General features: G+C 27.9%; 1 protein-coding gene across 5 annotated transcripts in view; it reads left to right on the forward strand.

Annotated features, from left to right (window-relative positions):
* LOC107439293 (PAPS synthetase) overlaps positions 1-17,799 on the forward strand; it is a 44,017-nt gene extending 26,218 nt beyond the window's left edge. For all 5 annotated transcript variants that reach the window (XM_043041754.2, XM_043041752.2, XM_043041755.2 and 2 more), the window contains exons 2-12: positions 1,254-1,368; positions 2,893-3,128; positions 5,730-5,868; positions 7,746-7,864; positions 9,792-10,017; positions 10,701-10,906; positions 10,998-11,129; positions 13,582-13,711; positions 14,930-15,072; positions 15,390-15,515; positions 17,074-17,799. In XM_043041754.2, the coding sequence (XP_042897688.1) occupies positions 1,254-1,368; positions 2,893-3,128; positions 5,730-5,868; positions 7,746-7,864; positions 9,792-10,017; positions 10,701-10,906; positions 10,998-11,129; positions 13,582-13,711; positions 14,930-15,072; positions 15,390-15,515; positions 17,074-17,319 (1,818 nt within the window). In that variant the 3' untranslated portion in view covers positions 17,320-17,799. The remainder of the gene's footprint in view (positions 1-1,253; positions 1,369-2,892; positions 3,129-5,729; positions 5,869-7,745; positions 7,865-9,791; positions 10,018-10,700; positions 10,907-10,997; positions 11,130-13,581; positions 13,712-14,929; positions 15,073-15,389; positions 15,516-17,073) is intronic.
* The last annotated feature ends 6,059 nt before the right edge of the window (positions 17,800-23,858 follow it).

Below are 23,858 nucleotides of genomic sequence, written 5' to 3' on the forward strand. Positions count from 1 at the left end.
TTTTTCCACCGATAGCCAGATAGAGAATACATTACGCATTACGGTCAAAAAAAGAGTGGACAGCATGAAATTGCAATTAAACAGTGAGTGACGGCGCTTCACTCTTTATATGTACACTGTATAGTATGCAGCAAGTAGGGATAATGCATTTCATAAAAATTTGGCGACCCCCAAAGAACTTCTGGCGACCCCTAGTTTGCGCCCCACTGCCTTAAACGATATAAGCACAGAAACAAAAAAGAGACGCATTATAGCAACTAATCGATGCCTTTGTGACTTGAGAACATTTCTAAATTCAAAATTAATTAAAAGACGAACAAAAATAATACTATGTGAAACAATCATTAGACCTGTCTTAACTTATGGATCTGAAAAATCGTCTTTAACTGAATCACAAGCAGACCAGCCTGCTGTTTTTGAGAGAAAAGCCTTGGGCAAAAATGTTGGTGCTATAAATATGGATGCCTTATGGAGACGAGGACTTTATATAGGCTATTCACGGCAGCTGATTCCAACAAATACATCAAAATAAGTAGCTTAAAGTTTGCGGGTCACATCTGTCGAATGGACTCTTCTTCCCTGACATTTAAGATCTTCAATTACAAGCCAATGAGAATTAGAGTTAGTGTTAGGCCTAAGATCAAATGGCTTGATTGTGTGGAAAAGGATTTCAGAATCCTGAGAATTACTAAATGGAAAGCAATCGCAAAGAAAAGAGCAGGATGGAGGAAATGTTCTAAGGAAGGCTCTGACCTACAAAGGCCAATAGAAGAAGAGGCTAAACCTATAACCATTATAATTTTTTCTTTCGTCCACTGTACCAGTGAAATTCCTTTTGCTTCCAGAAACTTAAACGTTGCGCATAACTTGAAAAACTATGTGCCCTCAGGCAAAGAATTTCTAACTCGGAGAATTTCTAAGACTCACTGGAAAATCAACATAATATTTTAAAAATTATGGGCCTTTTTTAATTTTGCTTTATGTTTGTAATTTTTAATAGTTATTAAGGATCTTATTTGTGTTTAAACTTAAAAAGTGTCTTAATTCGATTTTGACTTGAATGATTTTTATAAATTTATTCTTTTAATTTTAATTAAGGTTAATATTTCCAGAAATATATTTTTCTAAAAATTCTTAATGAAACGTTTACAACGTGCTAAATTTTATCTGTTAGTTTAATTTTTTTAAAAAAAATTTCCTACTGCATAAATTTTGCAATCCAAACATCATTAGTAATTTTTTTTTCCTTGCAGAACCAGCAAAAATCTACAAATGTCACAATGCAAGCGCATCATGTCTCTAGGGACAAAAGAGGTCAAATTATGGGCCAACGAGCTGGATTCCGTGGGTGCACAATTTGGTTCACAGGTTAGTAGATTTTTTTAAATATTATTAAGTTAACTAATAACTAGTTAGGGGATAGAATGTTAGCCCTCCAATGAGGTGACCCAGGTTCGAATCCCAGCAGTGGCTAGTCTATACGAATTTTGCTCCTTTCTCTGTAATAGACAGATCATGGCTTAGAATTCCCTTGCCATCAGGCTAAACGTGGAAAGTTTTCATGGTTATTCTCTCATCGTGATTTCGTGGTTCCATCAAAATGCTAGTTTTTTCCAATTTTTGATCCTGGAGCTTCCTTGTCTTCTTGGTTGGATTCAAAATAATTGCGAGGCTGCAGAGTTAAACAAAATGGTTGTAAACTCAGAATAGGTTTAGCTGTTTAATGCCAGTTATTAAATAAAATGAAATAAAATTGTCACACTAATACTTAATTGAGATATAACAGATTAAAGTTTGAATGGTTGCTTGAAATAAAATTTGTATTTGCAGTTATCAAAATTATTTTGCAAACTTTTTTCAAGTGAAGAACAATTCTAATTGCAAATATTTGATTTTAATAAATACAAACAAGGCACTACCCTTTTTGACAATGTAAGACCAACACAAATTTTGTTTAATGGGTATCTACTTGATTGGGAAGTAAAGGGAACAAGTGACTAATGTTGACCACACTGTTTATAATGTTGAATGCTGGTTTCACGATTTTAAAGCCTTAATCTCATTTCCTGACAGCTGTGTACATAGAATTGATATATTTAACTTATATGCTTTAATAAACATATAAAAAAATTCTGAAGTCTTTTGATCTGTAGAGATTAAACCCAACTACTTATAAACAATCTCAAATCATCTAACCTAAAGACATTTTATTGCCAGTCACAATACTTGTTTTAAAATATAAATTTAACCACCTATGCATTGACCCAAATAATGACAGAATTTGACCCTGACTGTTTCCCACAGTTAAATTTTGAGATTGCATGAAAAATTACTCTTAACCTATTTTCTATAATATTTATTGGATTAAGGTTTAGTAATTTTGTAAGTTCGCCTCAAGCACGAATTTGTAAAAAATTTTTTTATTCCAATATGATAATATTCATTGGGCCAGGATAGCCTGGTCCGTAAGGTGCTGGGCCCATGTCTGAGAGTTCCTGGGTTCGAACCCTGCCGGCAGAACTCTCCCCGTGTAGTGAAGTGACTGATGCACGTTAAATCTGTCAAGTCACAAAAATCCTCCATGTTCCTATAACAAATCAATACCTCTGTGGATACTGGATTGGAGATCGTTCTCTGATTCAGGTCAAAATTACGATCTGTGGATGAATGAATGGATGTATGAATGGGTCTGCCGTATAAACGGCTGTGACGGATGGTGTGACAGAAGTCTAACTCTTGGCCATAGATGGCGCCACTGGAGAGAAAGAACAATCGCACCCCCTCTGCCTAAACAGGCATACGTCAACAACAACATAATATTCACTACTTAAATTTGTCTAGAAAATTTTAAAATGCAATACCTAACACTCTTCATATGTATTTGTTGTTTAGGTTTATCTGGTGCTGGCAAGACAACAATATCTTTTGGAGTGGAAGATTACTTGTGCTCATATGGCATTCCAGCCTATGCCTTGGATGGTGACAATGTCCGTCATGGTTTGAACAAGAATCTCGGTTTCAGTCCTGAAGACAGAGAAGAAAATATTCGAAGGGTTGCTGAAGTAGCAAAACTGTTTGCTGACAGTGGTGTGATTGCATTGTCTAGTTTTATCAGTCCCTTTGGAAAGGTAAATTTTCTACTGTGAATAGTTTGCTTGACTTTTGTTCTTTTATTATAAACTTCTATTTATTCATTCCGAAAAATAGAAACTATTTTCTACTTGTTAAGGTTGATTTTAATTAATGCAACTGATCACTTGAGCAAAGTAGGTTTTAACAGATTTCTCTAACTAACAAAAAAAAAATTCATCTTCTTAATGTAACAATTACAGAAAATTAATTTCCTTTACAGAATTACTGTACTGTTTGGAAAGAAAATTTGTTTTTCTTTTATAAGAATGAAAGATAATTTTATTTATTCTATTATTTTAATTTTATTTAAGAAAGATAATATTATTAAATTGTCAAGNTAAGGGTGTGGATGGAGGGTCTCTTTGGAAATTTGTCCTGAAGTTCCGTTGAACCTGTGTATCTGATTTCGTCTCTATGAACCATGAGACGCATTGAGCTTTCTGTTGTGGTGTCCACATCCTCACTTATAACTTTTCAGCCTCTTGAAAAAAAACTTTATTAGTTGCAGTAATACATGCAAAAGACAGAATATAAATACGAAGTTATGAATTTTTGAAGTTGTAAAGATAATTTTGGAACACCCTGTATTTTCTACTCGTTAAGGTTGATTTTAATTAATGCAACTGATCACTTGAACAAAGTAGGTTTTAACAGATTTCTCTAACTAACAAAAAAAAAATTCATTTTCTTAATGTAACAATTACAGAAAGTTAATTTCCTTTACAGAATTACTGTACTGTTTGGAAAGAAAATTTGTTTTTCTTTTATAAGAATGAAAGATAATTTTATTTATTCTATTATTTTAATTTTATTTAAGAAAGATAATATTATTAAATTGTCAAGGTTTCTCAAATAAGGTGGCTAGGACATGTATCTCGATGGTTAGATAGAGTAGAGAGGTGGTTAAAGGACTTCCGAGTTCATAGATGAAGAAATATAGTATGGAATAGATTTAGATGGGGTAAACTGACTGAGACGGCCTTGGCCAGTAACCGGCTGTAGTACCTAAGAAGAAGATTCTCTTATATTGTATAGATATTTTATTCAATTATGTATCGTCTTTTCTCATGCAATTTTTTTTGCCATCTTTCTGATAGTAGCATGATTCCACGCTTATAAAAAAATTGTTTTGTGCTGGAAAAAAAAGCTTCTGGTAATTTTTTGACTTGATTTGAAATAAAGGTTTTTCTTTTCTGAAACATTTTTTGTAGAGACTGAAATATTGTTGTACATAACCCTTTTTTTGTCTCTTGTGATGATCCATTTCAAAAATAGCTAATTTTTTTTAACGTTTAAGACAAACATCAATGTGACAACATAATTTTATTTATAAGAACATTAAGAACCTTGAGATTAAACTTCGCCGTTTCAAATTATCATGAAAGTTTGCATGCAACACATTTAATCTCATAACGATCTCACGAGTTGTTATATGTGAATTTGCATCAATTAATGTCTTTGTGTCTTAATCATCTTTAAATTGCCATCCAGAATGTGGTTCATCTTTATCGCAATTTTGCAAGCCAGTTTTGCCATTCACATTTTATTAATACATCTTCTCCGTTCACATCAGATAATTTTTCCTTGCTTCAGCAGTTTTTTTACCCTTTTTGATAGAAAAGAGAAAAATATGCAGAAAATGCAGCTTTACACTTTCTACATTTGATAGGGTGCCAGCCAAATATAACTGCATATAATCAAGTGAGCTTTCTCACTAGCAAGCTTTGCTATATCAACTGTTGAAATGTATATGATTATGTGGCTTAAGTGTGAAGATGACTGTGAACAAAATATAATTTAGTCCCCCTTCGGGAAAAAAATTAATTAACTTTAATTTCCTTTAGACGAATTTTTTCCAAGACTTGAGTATATTTAAAATGTCATACTATAATAAAAATAAAATTGTTTCAATTTTTTCTCTTTTCTTTAAATTTAAAAATTTATGAAATTGCTTATAAAAAATTTCTAAACATTTGGGACAATGTTTTTTCTTCTCCTTAGCAGTAGTAAACTACATTTGCTATATATGAAGGAGTACAGTTCAAAATTCCACTGTGTGTATATGTCAGAAAGTTAACAAAAAAATATGTGTTCTGTAAATAACATTTTAATGCTAAAGCTAACTTATCAGGACAAATGTAAATTTTTTGTACAAATATCTCAAAAAGTTGTAAACCAATTTTTTTTATTTAAATTTTTTATTGGCAACTAAAATCTCAAACTGTAATTTAATTCTTTCAATAGCTCAATTTAAAAGTTTCTTTTGTAGAATCCTTAGATTGTGTTTTCCAATTCTATAATTAAAAGTATTTTTTTTAATAAAAGCAAAAACTACTCAGTTACCAGAGTCTAGTCAATAAAAAGTGCATCAAAATTGATTTATAACTTCTGAGATATTTTTGCTTCAAATTAACATCTTTAACAATTTCTCTTATAAGTCTGCTTAATTGTTTCATTTTAAATTGATGATTTTTAGTAAAATGTATAATTTTTAGCTGAAAGAAGTGTATAAAAAAATTTAATTGCTAAGTATGTATTTCCTTTAAAAAATCCTCATTTGTGAATTACCATAGTTAATATAAGTGAATAATTTTAAGGATAGAAACCAAGCAAGACAAATTCATGAAGAGGCTGGCCTCGTTTTCCTTGAATGTTTTGTAGACACTCCTTTGGAAGTTTGTGAGAAAAGAGATGTCAAAGGACTATATAAAAAAGCAAGAGCTGGAGAAATAAAAGGTAAAATTCTTTGAGATTATTCCATAATTAGGAGCATTCTCAATACTAGGGGTTATTTTATTTGTCAAAGACTGAAAAGATGTATTAATCTGTGAAAAAGAAAACTTTTAAAGTTCAAATTTAAATTTGGTAGTTAAAACTAAAATTAATCTTTATTTATCATTCTAGAAAAATCTAAAAATTTTAAAAATAAAACTTGTAAATGTTTGTTAATGTATAATTTTCATAAATATTTTAAAGTTAATAATTATGTGTTGTTATTTATTTTAATCTCATGTGGAGCAAATAAATTTTCAGTCAATTTAATTTCATTGTTTCACAGTTTATGACAGATTCTAGTTAGCTATATCCAATAAAAAAAAAAGTGTTGCATCAAAATTGAATAAAATTAAACCGAGTAAATTGTAAAAGTTTTAAGAGTAGTTAAGATTTTATTCATGCAGAGTACAATTTAATATGTGTACTTTTTATACCAAAAAGAAGTTGATTAGTCTCATTCTATTCAGAATTAAAAACTATACCTTAAAAACGATGTATGTGTCAAAATAGTAGTATGTAAATTTCTCTCCTTTATCACTTGCCTGAAAAAGCTAAAAAGGTAAAGGAATAAAAAAAAGATAGTATCTATTGTCACAGTTGCAATCTGCTATGTTACGTGCTGATTGCTGCTCCCTATACTTATTGCAGAATTTCTCCACCAATGAGTGCAAATATTGGTCAAAGGTATATGTGGGCTAAGATTATGAATGCTTTGTCAATACAAGATAGTACAATACTCTGTTAATACAAATTAATGAATACTCTCCCTTATCATAATCCTCTATGCTTTATATTTTGCATGCTTTTGGATTTTATGGCAATCACTATGGCATTTCTCTTTTAAATATTGCTGTTTTAATGTTTATATAAAAAGAAAATACTAATTATTCTAAGCTTTAATGTTAGCTCGAAGCACAAAAGAAGTTTTAAGGACAAAATGCTCATTGTTTTATCTTGTTGACATTAACTATTTATTTTTTTCCTTACCTCTAATTATGTAAATCAACAAAATATTTGCACCAATTATTATAGTTTGTTTCAGAAAATTATATCTTAAAAAGAATAGTTTTTAAAAAAAATTTGCTCTCTTATTTCTTGAATTAAACAATGATGAAAGCAATTCTAAATTGTGTAAGGTAAAATTATATGTTTTGCAATATTCAAAATTTAAAATAAATCTTTTATATTGTTCTAGAAAAAGAATAATTTTAATAAAATTAAGCTAAAAAATAATAAAATTTTTTAAATTGTTGTGTTAAATATTATGCTATAAAATAACATAAATCTTAATGAGTGCTCAGATTAACGTTTTGCATAATTGTGAATTTATTTTCATACAATATTTGTACAAATGTAGGTAAGAATTTGAGACTAATATTTGTTGAAAAAGTTTGACACTTATATGAATTTTCAGAGACCTAAAAATGTTTTCTTTATAATCAACTTTTAGTAAAATAATCATTTTTGCACAAATTTTTGACTTTATTATCAAAATCGATATGTTTTTTTTCCACCGAATATCTTAAAATTCTTTTCTTTTATGCTGTTGTTTAATTTATGTACCCAGATTAATTATATAGATATTTACTAATATCAATACTAAATATTAATTTTAAAAAATAAAATTTTGCTGTAAATATTTTTGAATATTACCAGTGTGGGGCCCTGGAGAAATCACCTCACTTGCTCCCACGCTTACCATGGCTCAGTGTATAAGATATCTCCGCAAATGACAATAAAGTGACATTAAACTGTATCAGCTAAAGTTAATTTCATTTAACTATGTATTTGATTAAATTTCGTAATACATTAAATACCAATTGTTTTCTTTTTATCAGGATTTACTGGTATTGATTCCTCCTATGAAAAGCCTGATAAACCTGATGTTCACTTAAAAGCTGGAGAGCATACTGTACAAGATTGTGTGCAATTAGTTATTAAGTTATTGATTGATAAAGTAAGGACTCTATTTTGATATTTTCTAAAAATTCTAATTGCAAATTGTACCATTTTTAATTCAGTTGCAGTTTATAGTAAACTCTTAAATAAGTTTTAAAAATGTTTTGCATTATTTAAGTATTGTATTGAGAGAGTAAGATTGCAAGTGCCCTAAAGTATTTTTTTTTTTAAAATTTTATTCTAATTTTACAAATATGTAGTTCTTTGATTACATAGTTACATATTTTTTACATAATTAAAAGAAAAAGTGTTCATATTCAGTTATCCAAATTTGCTCTTTTAATTCAGCTTCATCTATTTCATTTTTGTATTCATCTTGTATTATTATTATTTTCTGTATTTCTTTCGTATTCTAAAAAAAAAAATTTTATAAATAAATTTTGAAATAAAATACCAATTTGATAAAAAACAGACATTTCATCGATTCTCATTTTAAATTAAATTTATCTAGTACTATAGCATGATTAATAAAAATAAACTTCATTTTCAGAAATTTTTTGAAAGTAGATTTTAAAGAAATCTATGTTCCCCCTATAATCCATTGGTTAGCTGCAGCTTTTTATTATTCGTCTCTATAGTGTTTTCCATTTTTATAGAATTGGTGCACTCTTGTGACTTGATCCTTTCTTTCCGAATCTTCAATATCTGGTGAAAACTGTCTACTAGCCCTTAAAGTTGCAACTTTTTAGTTTTGTTACAAAATTAAATTCTTTTCTAAAAAATTTTTTATTTATAAACTGTATGAAAATATTGAAATAAGTTTCTTTTTTTGTCTTAAGTTTTTTAGTTATTTTTGATCCTAAATTGAGCTTTTAAAACATACGTGCTTGCTCACTTAGATTACTGTTGTTTTTTGTGTGTTATTTAATGGGAAACTACATTTAGAATTTGTCGAAGTATCTAAAACATTAGCAAATAACTAAAGAGGGGGTCGTAAACTGTTTTCAAAATTTTATAACTGGAAAATAATGTTAAAAGAAATAATTCTTGTAATGAAATTATGTGACGGGGAAAAAATTTTTCTCATATTATTAGTTTATATTCAAAAATTTTCTGACAGATGGCACTGTACATAGCAAGAAAAAAATTGAAAATTCTGCCACAATTTTTCGAATTCTTTTGATAAATGAAAATAAAATTGCAATATTTACATAATGTTTCTTATACTTTCCACAGCAATAACATGTTTGAATTTAAAGACAAAATTTGCACATGCTGAAAAAAAAACAAATAAAAAAAATTTAAAAAAAAAAGCAGTAGAAGGGAACGTTAGAATGACTGAACTGTTTTAAAATAAAAACCATTACCTATATTTATGCCCTGTCACAACATCAGGGCTGATTGTGCTCCGGAAAAAATCCGGATTTCTGGATTTTTTGCTAACAGCGATCTGAAAGTTTCCGGAGATTGAAGGTCTAGGCGTTTCAAAAAATCATTGATCACAGAAGTTTCCCGAAGTCAAATTTTCAAAGGTGAAACTTAGAAACACAGTTTATTTTATTTGTTTGTAAGGGACAGCCAGATACTTTATAAGCTTATATTCATGATTAATATTAATTTTTTATCAGTAAATAGTTATTATAATCATAAACTCAAGAAAGAAAGACATATTTGTAAATTTCAATTACTTCGCCTGGTCCTCATAGGTATGTGTAATTTTAAATATATTGTAAGTAAACTAAGAAATATTGAGAAAAAGGATAAAAACCTTGTTTAAATTATTTTTCAATTTAAATTTTTTTTAAATTTTATTTATTTATTTTTTTGAACTCGAGAAATTTTCCGGAATTTTGACTTAGGCTCGCGATCACCCTTGCAACATGAACTTGCTACTAAATGTATTGATATTTTTCGAACCTTTGCCGTTTTTTTAATCTATATGTATAAAAAATTTTAGTCTCAAATTTCTTTTTCCTTTTTTGTAGGGCATTATTCCTGAGTCTGTTTTAGACCGTGTAAAGGAGCTTTTTGTTCCAGCATCTCGCTTGGAATGGGCCAAAAAAGAGGCAGAAACTTTGCCCTCCATTGAAATCACACAACTGGATTTGCAGTGGGTGCAAGTACTTTCAGAAGGTTGGGCTACACCTTTAAAAGGTTTCATGAGAGAACGTGAATACTTGCAGTGCCTCCATTTTGGTTGTCTCCTTGATGGTAAGAATAGTTCGATTCAAAAGTTACAAAAGAATTTTGTAGTGTTTTAAATTATTATTTTTTCAGCCATGACTGGTTTCTAGTGATGGTTGTGGTCAATTTTAGTTTTTATTATTACTAAATTACTACCTTTATTAAAAATATTATCTTTCAAAAAATTTATTTTATAGAAAATATCATTAACAGAAAAAATAACTACAAGTAAAAAAAGTATATGTGTTCTAGAAGCTGACTGGAAGAAAAAACATGTATTCTTTTTGATTTATGAAGCATTTAATAACTTTTTTCCACTTTAAAGCTAACCAAACTTTATTTTTCCATATTATTGAATAGACAAAACATTTTAAAACGTCATTTAACAATACTTTCATTTAGTTAATTTCAGATAAGATTTGCAAATTTTTGAGTAAATGTTGTATATATTTTGTTGTATATTTACAGTTGCATTGGTATTTAATATTAAATCTTGTCCCATTCTATTCAACTTTGCCAGCTTATATTTTGTGTATAATTTTTGAGGTTTATTATCTACTTATTATAATAACTTTACAAGTACTTATACAAAATATCTGTCTAAACTAAGATATAATTTTCTAATTTGTTAAAATATCAAATGTTGAAAAAGGTGTTTTACCCAAAATTGATCAAAGAATCAATGATTTGAATGTTTTATTTCAATATAGATGGAGTGATAAACCAATCCGTCCCAATTGTTTTACCTATATCTACTGAGGACAAAGAAAAACTATTAGATGTCTCAGCTTTTGCATTAAGGTATAATGGAAACTGTGTTGCTATTCTGCGAAATCCAGAGTTCTACGAGCACCGAAAAGAAGAACGATGCAGTCGCCAATTTGGTACAAGCAATACTGGACATCCCTATGTTAAAGTAAGTGTATGTTGGATGATTTTAAAGTATTTCTTATGTTTATAGTTTTGGAATATTTATCTTAAATAGATGTCTTCGAAATTTTTTTTAGATGGTATTTGAGAGCGGTGATTGGCTTGCTGGTGGGAGTTTAGAAGTACTAGAGAGAATCAAGCAAAATGATGGTTTGGACATGTATCGCTTAACTCCTAATGAATTAAGAGCTAAATTTAGGAAAATGGGTGTAAGTAATTACTATTGAACTTACTATCTTGCTTACTAATTTACTTTTTTCTTTCTTCCACCTCCCCCCCCCCCAGAATTAAACAGTAACTCAAAAGAAACACCAATGATATTTTTGGATATTAACTAGTTTAAAAAAAAAGGATAGCTAAAATTGAAAAACGCTATCCTTTAATTGAAAATGTTTTTTATCTTTCAAATTTATGGAAGAAACATAAAAAATTATTAAGTAAAGAATTTTATAAAAAAATTTATTATGTATTAATTTTCTTGAATCAAAAGTAAAATTATTTAACAACTCTAACTCAGGGGTCTGTTTAGAAGAAATTTGGGTCCGTTAACGAACCCTTCACAAAATATCTTTTCATGAAAACGGACCCTTCACAAAATAATTTAGGTTTTAATCGGACCCTTTACAAATTTGATTATCTTCATTATTGTTTTGTTAATCAATAAACCCTTCCCAGGAAGGGGGGGGGAAAGACAGATGTAAACGAACTAAATTTTGTCTTCGGCAGACGCTTCTTCCTTTATTTGTCCGAAATTAATATTCTGCGTTCAGCAGTATAGGATCAATACCAAATATTTGTACGTTGCATCGCTAATTTAGTAGCTGCAATTGCTGTTTATTTTTTAAAATTTAATTTTTTTACTTATAATTTTACAGTGTTGAGCATAATCTTGTATGTCCTTACAATTTAAAAACTCCTTGAAAAAGTTTTTTTGCAATAACGGACCCTATTTGTACAAATTCACAAAAGCCAACCCTCATTGAAAGAATGTGACTTAACGTTTATTTTATATTCACAAATTACGAGTAATTTTTCACAATTTTACAAAAACGAACCTTTCACAAAATGTCTGGACAGACCCCTGCTAACTTGAAGCAGCTCAATACTGTGACTTTAGTTTTCATCTTCCACAAATAACCAGGCTATCCCCTTAAAAAAGGCTCAGTAGGTGATGGAACAGTATTTTCCTGGACTATATCTTAGTGGTTTTGAATTCATTCTAATGTAATGTTTAGGGCAGTTTTAGAACTGCAAAAATTCAGACACTGTTGGGGAGCTTGGTTCAGAGACGAGTGTTACTACCACTATCTGCTAATTTGGGCAGTTTACTGTATGTATGTTCCAGTTTTTTCTTAAGATAATCATTGAGAACGAATCTCAGAACTTTGCCAGTCACACCTTAGCCTAGTTCTATCATGACATTGACAACTAACCTGAGGTTGGTAAATCAAAAGCTGTAAAAGCAAATGTGAATGTAAAAGTTAGGGAAGTTATTATAATATTACAGAAAATACTATTCTTAACAATTACAAATTATTCTGTACTTAATCTAATAAAAAAAATCGAGATAATAAATTCCTGATATGTGAAGCAAATATCACAAATTATTATTTTTCATGTTTCTAAAACCCCTGCTTTTACTATTTTTTCTTACTCTTTTTTTACATTAGCTGTTTTATTTTCCGTTTGCCTTTCAAGTCTAAAGCAAGAAAATAAGGAAATCAAACTAACTGCTTTGAAAAAAAAAATAACTAACCATATCTTTAGAATTTTTTTTTTTTTAAATTTAACTTAATTTCTATTTTTGTTATACTGTTACATTAAAGAAACCCCATTAAAGTACAACTATTTGATACAGAATTGTATCAATCCTATAGAATTACCACAAACATGTTTGTCCCAAAGCCTCGCTTTTTTAGTGACCTACATTATTTATAAAAAAGCTCTATATCTTCTAACTTCTTAACTAACTTTAAGTTTGCAAAAAAATAATCATCTAAAAAAATTAACAAAATAAAAAAAATTCTATAACATGCTTGTATAAAAAGGTTTCCTTTTTATTCAGTAGCTTCAATTATCATTTATAATTTCACATTTTAAATAATAACAAATACTTATTTTAGAGAAGATAAAATAAGTTGTATATTTTAGTACAAAATTTATATTAGGAGGTGCTATGTGACTTTTTTTTAATATTTTATACATGTGTTCATTAGTACCTATTAAAGTATCTCAATAATTAATACAAGAAATCAATACTGTGTCACAATATTTTGTATACATATGAATTAAAAAATGCATCCAAAATATTGTTACATTGTATATTTTACAGATGAAGAAAATGTTCTTTCCTGGAATTTTATTTTGGTAACTAATATTATTTCTAAAATGCCATTAATTTTATATTTCTATTTTAATTTATTTCTAAAATGCCATTAATTTTATATTTCTATTTTAATTTAATGGTGCATTTGAGTGTTATTTATTTTTTATCAGTTATCATAGATTATTTTTACCTTACACATAATCTGCAAGAAAAAGCCAAATAAAATTTTACCTTTAACCTTGTTTACTAAAAAAATGTTATAAAAAATTTTAAAAACCAATTTATAGTTTTGTGTTCTGTTCCAATTTCAATGTTGATTTTTATTTTCTATACAGGCAGATGCAGTTTTTGCATTCCAATTACGCAACCCTGTGCATAATGGTCATGCTCTCTTAATGAGGGAAACAAAAAAACAGTTGGTTGAGAGAGGATATAAGAAACCTGTTTTGCTCCTTCATCCTTTGGGTAAGTAATTCCTAAAATTTATCTAGAAATGTTCAAAATAATAATTAACAAATGTATCTAATTAACTAATATGAAAATTAACTAATGTAATAAAACTGGTTGCTTGGTTGTCAATTCACTAAGAATGTATTTTAGTTTTGCTTGTGAAGATTATTTTTTATGTTTATTTATTTATTGCACGGATTTCAAACTTGCCTGTCGCCACACCTTGAGTACCCTGAAATGAGACTGGTGGCTCTTCTTATTAATTCTCTACTTGTATAAAAATATTAGGGTCCTGAAAAAATCAGGATTGTCAGAAGTTGCTGATCTAATGTGAGAATATACTGCTTGAACAATGATAAAGAAATCAGAGTAGCTATTTGAAACTTTTATCTCAATTTGAGTTCATGTAATGAGCATCAAGTTTACTCAGCTGCATCTCAATAAACAAATTCACAATATCTTCGACTGTGGATAGTATTTTCTCTTAATTTATATTTTTCCTTTACTTAGGGGTGAGCCGTGGGTGCTCAGGGGATAGAGTGTTCACCTCCCAATGAGGTGAACCCAATACCTCCCTCCTAATGACCTCTCCCAATGAACCGGGTTCGAATCCCAGCAATGGCTGGTTAATTCAAATTCTGCACCTGGCTCGCACCAACCACAGTGCTGACTTAAAATATCCTCAGTGGTAGATGGATCATGGGTTAGAGTTCCCTTGCCTTGCCGAGTTATTTACGTCCCATTTTGTGTTCTTCTACACTGACCCTCAAATCTTTCGCATTTTAAAAACACATTAAAATTTTATACCTTCTTAGAGCTACTTTATACACATGCATGTGTGAGGATAGGTTCTCAAGCCTTGTGCAGACATCTTGAATATTTGCTGTTCTTCAGTCTGATCGATGTGGTATGTCATTAATTAGTGAAAAAAATAATATGATAACCTTCTGATAGTTAAAGAAAAAGGATAATATATGGGATCGATTTTATCTGATTATCTTAAAATGCTACATTCCACATGAGAAGCATTGTACTACAATAATGTACTGTTGATTCTTTAAATAGGGTATAAAAATCATGTAAAATCTGCATTTTTTGTAATTTTGTAGTGAAACTTCTGTATTTTAAAAAATGGGGGTTGGTAGATAGATCTGCTGCTAATACCTATTATACTATGAATACTTGTCATTGTTATTAATACCTTTTTAATTACTGAAACTGAATTCATGTTAGGTGGTTGGACGAAAGATGATGATGTTCCATTAAAAACCAGAATTGCTCAGCATAAAGCTGTCCTGAATGAGAAAGTGTTAGACCCAGAATCTACAGTTTTAGCTATCTTTCCGTCTCCAATGATGTATGCTGGACCAACAGAAGTATGTTCTTTGATCATTGCTGCATAAATACATTTTTTGTTTATAATTCTAAACATAGTATAAGACTTTGTGTTATTTTATTTTTAAACTCTTAGTCATTTCTTTTTAGAAACTTTTGATAGGAAACTATTTAATCTGAGTGTTTTTGTTTCTTTGTTTTTAAATTTCGTAATGAATTTTTTGAGATTAAAAATGACAATACTTTTTCTGTATAGAATTTGATTTTAACAAAATAATGCATCTGTATGGTTTTAAAAAGATGTAAGTTTTTTTAAAATTAAATACACATTGTTAAACGGTTATGATTTTGTTTGTAGGTTCAATGGCATGCTAAGGCAAGAATGTCAACTGGTGCTAACTTCTATATTGTTGGAAGGGACCCGGCTGGTATGCCTCATCCAGATACAAAGAAGGATTTGTTTGAACCATCTCACGGAGCTAAAGTAAATGAGAAATTTATATTATTTATTTTTAATGCTCATTTATTTCTTCATTTTAACTTACTTATTTTTAAAATTTTAATCGCATAACAATGAATTAAAATTTATTAAAATTAAAATATTAAGCTTGAAATTTTATTAATCTATGTCCCTAAAGTAAATAATTGTTATTATTTCTTCAGAGTTATCATCCATTTTATATGCAAATTTTCTTGAGCCCGAGTCATCTTAGTGATCTTGCTCTAGCTTATTATCTCTTTTGATTTTGTTTCAGATGTATTTCCAACCTCCTTTGATTTTAGTGCATGAATTATGTAGTCCTTTTAACCATGAGTGTACATATTTGGCTCATGCACCGTTAAACTGTTCAGTTAGTTGATCAGTTATTTTTATTTTGTGGTGGGACATTATATTATTCAATATCACAATTGTCACCATCAGGAAAACTAAATTGCCCTTGCCTGTTCAGACAGAACAAATTTCCTTAACACTTGTAAAACTGTCATTTTTTAAAGAATGTAGTTATCAGTTTTCAAACCTGTGTAAAACAAGCAAATCTTGATAGATTTTCTTTATCTTTATTAACAGTTGTGAAAGAGGTGTATGTATACAAGTAATAACCAGTAATAAAAATCTATGAACTTTAAGAATAGTTTTTCAGGAAGTTGAAATTAAGAAGAGGGAGAAGATGTCCTCCTCTTTCTTTGTTCTTTTATTTTAGGGGAAAAAATGCATTACTTTAACTTTTTTTCTTCTTGATTTGATTAACATCGGAATGCTTATTAGTTTTTGATAAATGATAAATGTACAAAAATTCACTGTAAAACTACTGCAAGGACTCACTGTAAAAAAAATTTAAAAATAAATATTTTCCTTTTCAATGCATTTGTAGGTGTTTTTTTTTCTCAAATTAAAGAAAATTTTTCAATATTTCACCCATTACAAACAGTTTTACAAAATAATAGATTTTTTCTCTTTTCGAGTTCATTCTATTTCTCAGAAAGAATTTTGAAAAAATACTTCAATTAAATAAATAAAAAATATTAAATAGGTCTTTTTTAAAAATATTGCTGCTAAGAAATTTTCCAAAAATTAAGTGATATTTGTAGAATAACTTACAAATACGTTCATGAACATTATGTCCATAGCTTATAATTTATTAGTTATACATGTCAACTGAACTTTTATACTTGCCATTTTGTGTATTGTAGGTTTAAAATTAAATGTGAAATTAAGATTGTTATAAATCACTTGATGAACGAATCATTTAAAATGAGGAATATTCGAGTTAAATATAACTAATATTTTAATTTGGCCTTTTACAGAAATGTTGCAGTAAAATTTTTTATTGATCATTATAAAAAAATATGTAGTTTTAACAAACAGGTAACAAATATTTAAAAAATTATAGAAAAGTTATTTCCAATATTTACTACCTAATTTTTTTGCTTGTCCTTTGCTGTATTTAAGGTTTAAAATTAAATATAAAAATGTTAAAACTTTTCTTTATTAAAAAAATTTTATGTAAATTTTCTTAATTTATTAATTAATAATTTTTTAGGTTCTTACAATGGCTCCTGGTTTGACTCAACTGGAAATTATTCCTTTCCGTGTTGCAGCATATGATATTACTAAGAAACAAATGGCACTGTTTGATCCCAGTCGTAAACAGGACTTTGAATTTATATCAGGCACCAAAATGCGCCACTTGGCTCGAAATAATCTTCAACCTCCTGATGGCTTCATGGCCCCTACAGCCTGGCAGGTCCTTTCTGACTACTACCGTTCTTTATCAGACAAACAATAAGCATTCTTTAATAAGTTTAACGGTACATTATATGCCTTAAGAACATATTAAAATAATTTGTAAGAGAGAAATTCATAACATGAAGCGTTGTATCAAGTATATCTTTATATACCTGGTTAAATATGCACATAGTTGTTGACAAATGTTTTAATGCACATTTATTATTATTATTTTGTTGATCATTGTTTTGATTTTAATTCCACTTGATTTCAACTGTAATTGAATCTATGCTTTTGTTGATGTATATCAGAAATATATCTTAGATATTTTTATCTTTGCTGGAACGAAGGTAATAGATTGATAATTAATTATAAAGTCTCCCTAATTTTCCTGTGTTTAAAGCCCCATAAGAGTGGTGATTTATTTTTGACATAAAAGTGTTAAAGATGTATCTCACTTTATATAAAACATTATTTTATTGAATTATTTGCATCCTTATAACCTTATTTGAATTTTTAAAAAATCAAAAAAAGAATAAAATAGTCCTATTAAATTGTTTGCTTGAATATATTTTCTGCAATTACATTTTAAAATTCTTATTCAATAAAAAAAAATTGTTTAAGCTGCGTTTCTTTAACAAAAGTTTTACATTAAATATAAGCTTAAGTCCTGATTTATCTCTTTTTTTTTTTCCTAAGAAAATCTTGTAAAACCTGTTAAGATTTATAGTAAGTAAAAATATTTCATAATAAACAAATTTTTGTATTTCCTTTTCTTATAAATCATTGATATTTGTACATTTTTTATAGTTAAAAACAAATTTTAGAACAATTTAGATATTTTATTTTTTAAAAAAAATCATCACAAATATATTTATCTTTTCATATATTTATAACAAATTTTAATACTGAAATGTCAATTTACATGTAAGTAAAAAAAATATTGAATTTTTTCATTACCTTTTTATATCAGTTTTTAAAAAAGTAAGAATGATTTTTTTTAGATGTAGTAAAATCAGATTACTCAGCAAGTAATCTCTTTGTATGTATTTTTTTATTTTTGAATTGTTTAGTTGTTTCATAATTCATGTTGTAATCATTGTTATTTTCTATTTAATTATTTGAGCTTTGAACGAAAATTTTTATTTTTATTTCATTTTTAATTTGTATTACCCAAGAAAATTTTCTTGTTATTATATGAAATGTATTTGCTTTTCAAAGTGTCACATTTTTGTTGTTGATGCAATAAATACCTATGTATATATAGCTTAAAGCATACTTAAAAATGCTCACAGTTGTTAAGAAAAATTAAAAATTTGAGTAGAAGTATTATTTTTTAATTTAAGCAAAGTATTCATATAAAAAAAAACATGTATATTAACTACTTTATTTTTATTACATTTCTTTCAGTTAGGCAAAAGATATTATTAAGCTGTTATGAAATTTCCGTTGTTAATATTAACAGTAAATGAAATGAGCAATAAATACTAGAGGTATTTGAAAGCTTCAGTGAATAAATAAATAAAACTAGACAGTTACAAACAAAATACCTTTACTGGGATTTGAAGCAATAGCCATTCTCAGAAAATACATTTTTTTCCCATCTCTATAGTATTTAAACTGTGTAATTACAAACATTTTGCTCATTGCTTCTGCCCCGTGTATTTTTACTAACTCATCGTGTGTCTCTCTCTCTCACCATTTTGCCTGAATTGTAGCCAATTTAATATTCATCTATTGCTCTATTTTTCAGTAACAAGTCTTTGCATATTGCATTAAATTGGCTGTTGTCTACTCTTTTGCTTCATGTTGTGATTTGGAGGCTAGGGGTCCTAGTAACCACATCTTGCTTCATCAGAGTGATTGTTAAAATATAGGCAGTGATTGGAACTTTTGTAGTCAGTACTTTTTTGTAGTTAATTGTGTAATGCATTACTTTTTTTTAAAAAAAAGTCATGCGGGGCCTAGTGCGATACAAAAAAACTAGTTGTAGCGATTCCCTGGAAATACTTTTAACAATACTTAGTTTATAAAAGGAGCAAGGTACAAACGTCGCTAATTTTTTAATAATTGATTGTAGCAAATCTTACCTGAGGCCATCAGTGAAAATATGCCTGATGTACTTTTCTTGTTTTCTTTTTTTCTTAGGTTTAAAACACATAACAAAATGGATAATTTTTCTATCATTTCTTCCGATAAATATTTGCTGTTAAGACGTAAGACATAAAAAGTTCAAGCTTTAAAGAATGAATTCATAAGACATAAATTGCTCTTTTATTTTTCTAATTCATTTTTAAAAGTTTTTTTTTTTTCAATATTCAACTTTTCTTTTAACTTTGAACATGAGTGTAAATCAAATTTTCCAGCAAAGTTTGTTTCCTAAAAGTAGTTAAGCAGTGACTATATTTCAAGAGAGAAGTCTCAAATAACTACACTGAAAAAATTTTTATAGTTAACTACATTTTATTATAACAATAATAAATTGCTCTTTTATTATTTATAATTCATTTTTTCCAAATTTTTTCTTTCAGTATTCAACTTTTTAACTTTGAACTTAACTGTAAATCGAATCTTCCAGCAAAGTTTGTGTTCTAAAAGTAGTTAAGTAGTGACTATATTTAGTGTAGTTATTGAGTCAGAAGTCTCAAATAACTGCACTAAAAAATAATTACAGCTAACTCCATTTGTAATGAAGTAGTTGCAGCTAACTACAAAAAATTTTAAGTTTTTCTGACCACTTACAATGGCTCTATTAAATAACAAATCTTCTTAAACAGTATCTGTAAGAGTGAAACACCATAGCTAAAGCGGTTATTCAACCATGAAACTGTTTAGTAACAATCATCCTCACACTACGTTAAATTGATCAAAGTCTGAACTTTTACTCAACTGTCATGATTTGGATGCTAGAAGCCCTACTTGTCACATCTTGAAATACACTTGCAAGAGTGCAACACCTTAACCAGTGTGGCTATTCTATGAACTATTCACTGAACTTTTCAAATGCACCTTGTATTGTGATCTTGTTTGTAAGCAAGGTGATATTTCTAAGAATTATTTGATATTTCTAAAAAATATCAAACTATCAGGTATAGTTCAAAATAATACACAATATTTTAGCATACATTTTGAAACAAAAAATAAAATGTAATTCAAATTGAAGTCAAAAATATTTGTTTTTTAATCAATTCAACTGTTGGCATAATTTGTTTATGATGTAGATTTGTTAGTTAGAAACCATGACATTCAAGAAATAACTCATTCTAACCTCTATATTTCAATTACTTTTTTATATAGTTTCTATTAGCATTCCCCAAACCAATTTTTTTCATATTTTTAGAATTTTTTCCCAATACGAAAAAAAATTTTGCTATTAATATTTTAAATTATCAATGGTTGTATGCTTTTTTCTGAATTCTCATATTTTTCTCACTAACTAAAAATAATTAACATAGGTTCAAGCAAAAAAGGAGAAGAAATTTTTAAATTTTAATTGAGCAACTTAGTCTTGCTAATGAAATGACTTTTTTTACATTTATTTTTTAAAGATGCATTTTTTTTAAAAATAAATAAATTTTTTAAACAGTTTGGTAATACAGCTTTTTTGTGAAGTGTAATTTTTATAATTTTGTAAATAATTGGAAATGAAAATGTACATATAAATACGTTTCATAATCAAAAATATTTAGAATGTTGCTTATTGAGTAAGCAGCAAGTAATATTACACATAAATTTTATTAATATATATAATATATAAATTATAGAGTTGTTTTACCTTTATTGAAATGCTCATTTCTGAGACATTTTATTTATATCTATGTATAATTAGTATCTAAGTTATATTGTTAAAATTTCTTGTTTTTGTTAGTGCAATAATAATTTAAAATCTTAAATCATTTTTATTAAAATGGTATTAGATAAAAAAAATTTATTTTAACATAATAATAAAATTTTAAAAAGACTTGTCATATCACTATTTACTGTAATCTTGAAACAAATGTGTTAATAAATTTTTAATGCTTAATAATGTTATTAATACTATATTACAACCCTTGGAAATGTATTCTTAAATGTTTAATTAAAGGGGATAGTTCAAGTTTATGATTTAAATCTGTGATAAAAGCATGCATTGCAGTTGTAGTAAAATAATTACTGATTGAAAGAACAATAAATATATTTTATCATGTAATTAAACTTGCTTTTGTGATAAACATTTTAAAAGTTCATTATCTTTTTACAGTACACAAAAATTATAATTCAGGTTCAAAATAGTTTGTAATTTATCATTTTAGGAGTTTACCTGAATCCACATTTCACATATAAAAAGTATAAAATTTTCATTCGAATGGAATAACAATTTTACAGTTATAAAAATTAATTGCACCAAATTATTACTTATTACTCATTATTAGTTTGTTTATTAATTATACTTTTACAGTTGAATTCTGAAAGATGATCATATTATTACAAATAAAATTACAAGTTTGAAAAACTATTCTAAATATCTTGTAATAATTAAATGCTTGTGAAATAAAAATTGTAATATCAATGAGAAAAACTTAAACATCGAAATTTAACATTGTATACTTTTTTAAACTATCGAGACTTATAACATTACAAGAGTAAATAAGTTATTGGTCCCGTAGTAAGCTATTTTGAAGCTTTGCAATGAATTAATTAACATATTTTAGATGTATATTTAATGATATTTTCTCAAAATGCACTTTGGAGAAAGGTTTCTTTAAATCCAAGTCTATTCTGTCCAATTTTAGACAAATAAGTTGTAATCACGTTTTTTAGAATATTCAATATTTTTAACTACTTAATAAATTTTTATAAAATTTTGAAAAGAATAATTGTCTTTATGAAATTTTATAAATCGAAATGCCATAATGCTACTTTTCATTGCATAATATTCTAGCTCCTAGAAATTGTGAACTTTTATAAACATCTACTATTTATAAAAAAACAGGTTTTAAAGATTTATTAATGAATTATTGATAAGCAGTTTCATAACGTAAAATGCTGTTATGTTACTTTTAATTGCATAATATGCTAGTTCCGAGAAATTATAAACTTTTTTAAAACTCTTCTTATAACAAAACTAACTTAGTTAAAAAAACAAACAAGTTTTCAGAGATTGATGTATGGATTATTTAAAAGCAACTATTTTAGAAATCACTGTTTTTAATATCTATGAAGAAGAAAAAATTAAATATAATCATTTATAAATTTTGCTAGCTATGATCATAAAAGAAGTGAAAGTAAAAAGGAAATGTAAGCAAAAACTAATAAAACAAAGTTGCTGTATGAGATCTTCAAAGTTAAAAGTTGATCAATACATAAATTATATTTTTGATAACAATACTCAAATTTAAAGCCTGTTGATACTAGTTCAGACCTATATAACTTAAGACAACTTGGTTAATTATGACTTTAAAATTTTACACCATAACAAGTATTAATTTATAACAAAATTCTTTAGCATTCGACCTACTTTTATGTATTCATATTAACTAGTTTAATTGCAATACTAGTCATTTTTGATAACCAGCTGCTTTTCTTTTCTAATGTAAAGTTTGGCTTTACTAATTTTTTTTATAACTTTTTAAGTTAAGTTATTATATTTAACTAGTCAGCTTCTACCACTGTTCGTTGAAGCTCCCGAACACTCAAAGATTGCTATGCAATCTAACAAAGTTTGCTTTGCAAACCCTGCTCGGTCCATTTTCGACTTAATTAAACTCGTTTGAAATGTGTTCTAGCCTAGAATTTGAAGAATTGTTAATGGGGTCGGGGTTTCGACATATGAAAATCCCACAAAATTCTGTGGCGGGAGCAATAAATACCGATATTTAAACAAAGGTGGTATTGTTTTTTATGCATCTTTTTACGCCTTATCAAAATAATCTAAACTCGAAATGATAGGAGAAATAAAAGTTATAAAGGTTTCTGAAGAAATAGAAGTTATAAAGGTTTGACTTGTACATATTTACACATTTCGTATTGCTATTTAGACAAGTAAAATACTGTTTCTAATGTTTTTTTTTTTCCAAACTGAATTGAATGAGACTATAAGCAAGTCAATGGAACAAATAATTCAAAAGTTACAAGCGTATTTATGTCTAAAAAGTATTCATATTAAGTTTTCTCATGTATGCACTTTACATTGTTAACCAGGAGATATTTGAACATTTAAGGAATATTTTACGTGATTTTTCACTGAGAATTGAATGAGATCAATCCGACTAATAGTTTAGAATTTGTAAGCGAGTAGTTTTTGGTATTAATAGTTTTTAGCAGTTTAATATTTGTTTGTTTAGAATTTGTCTCTCTTCGCATGCCTGTGTTAAGGCAGAGGGGTGCAATCTATAGCCCAGAATTCGACTTCTGCCACACCATACGTCACACCCGTTTACAGGGCGGACCCATTTATACATCCACAGATCGTAATTTTAACCTGTATCAGGGAGCGATAAATTTTCAATTCAGTACCCCCAGAGATATTGATTTCTTATGGGAACATGGAGGACTTTGCAACTCGACAGATTTAACATACATCAGTTACCATTTTACTAAATGGGGAATCTTCAGCCAGCG

Source organism: Parasteatoda tepidariorum, chromosome 3 (genome assembly GCF_043381705.1).
Source record: "Parasteatoda tepidariorum isolate YZ-2023 chromosome 3, CAS_Ptep_4.0, whole genome shotgun sequence".
Lineage (NCBI taxonomy): Eukaryota > Metazoa > Arthropoda > Arachnida > Araneae > Theridiidae > Parasteatoda > Parasteatoda tepidariorum.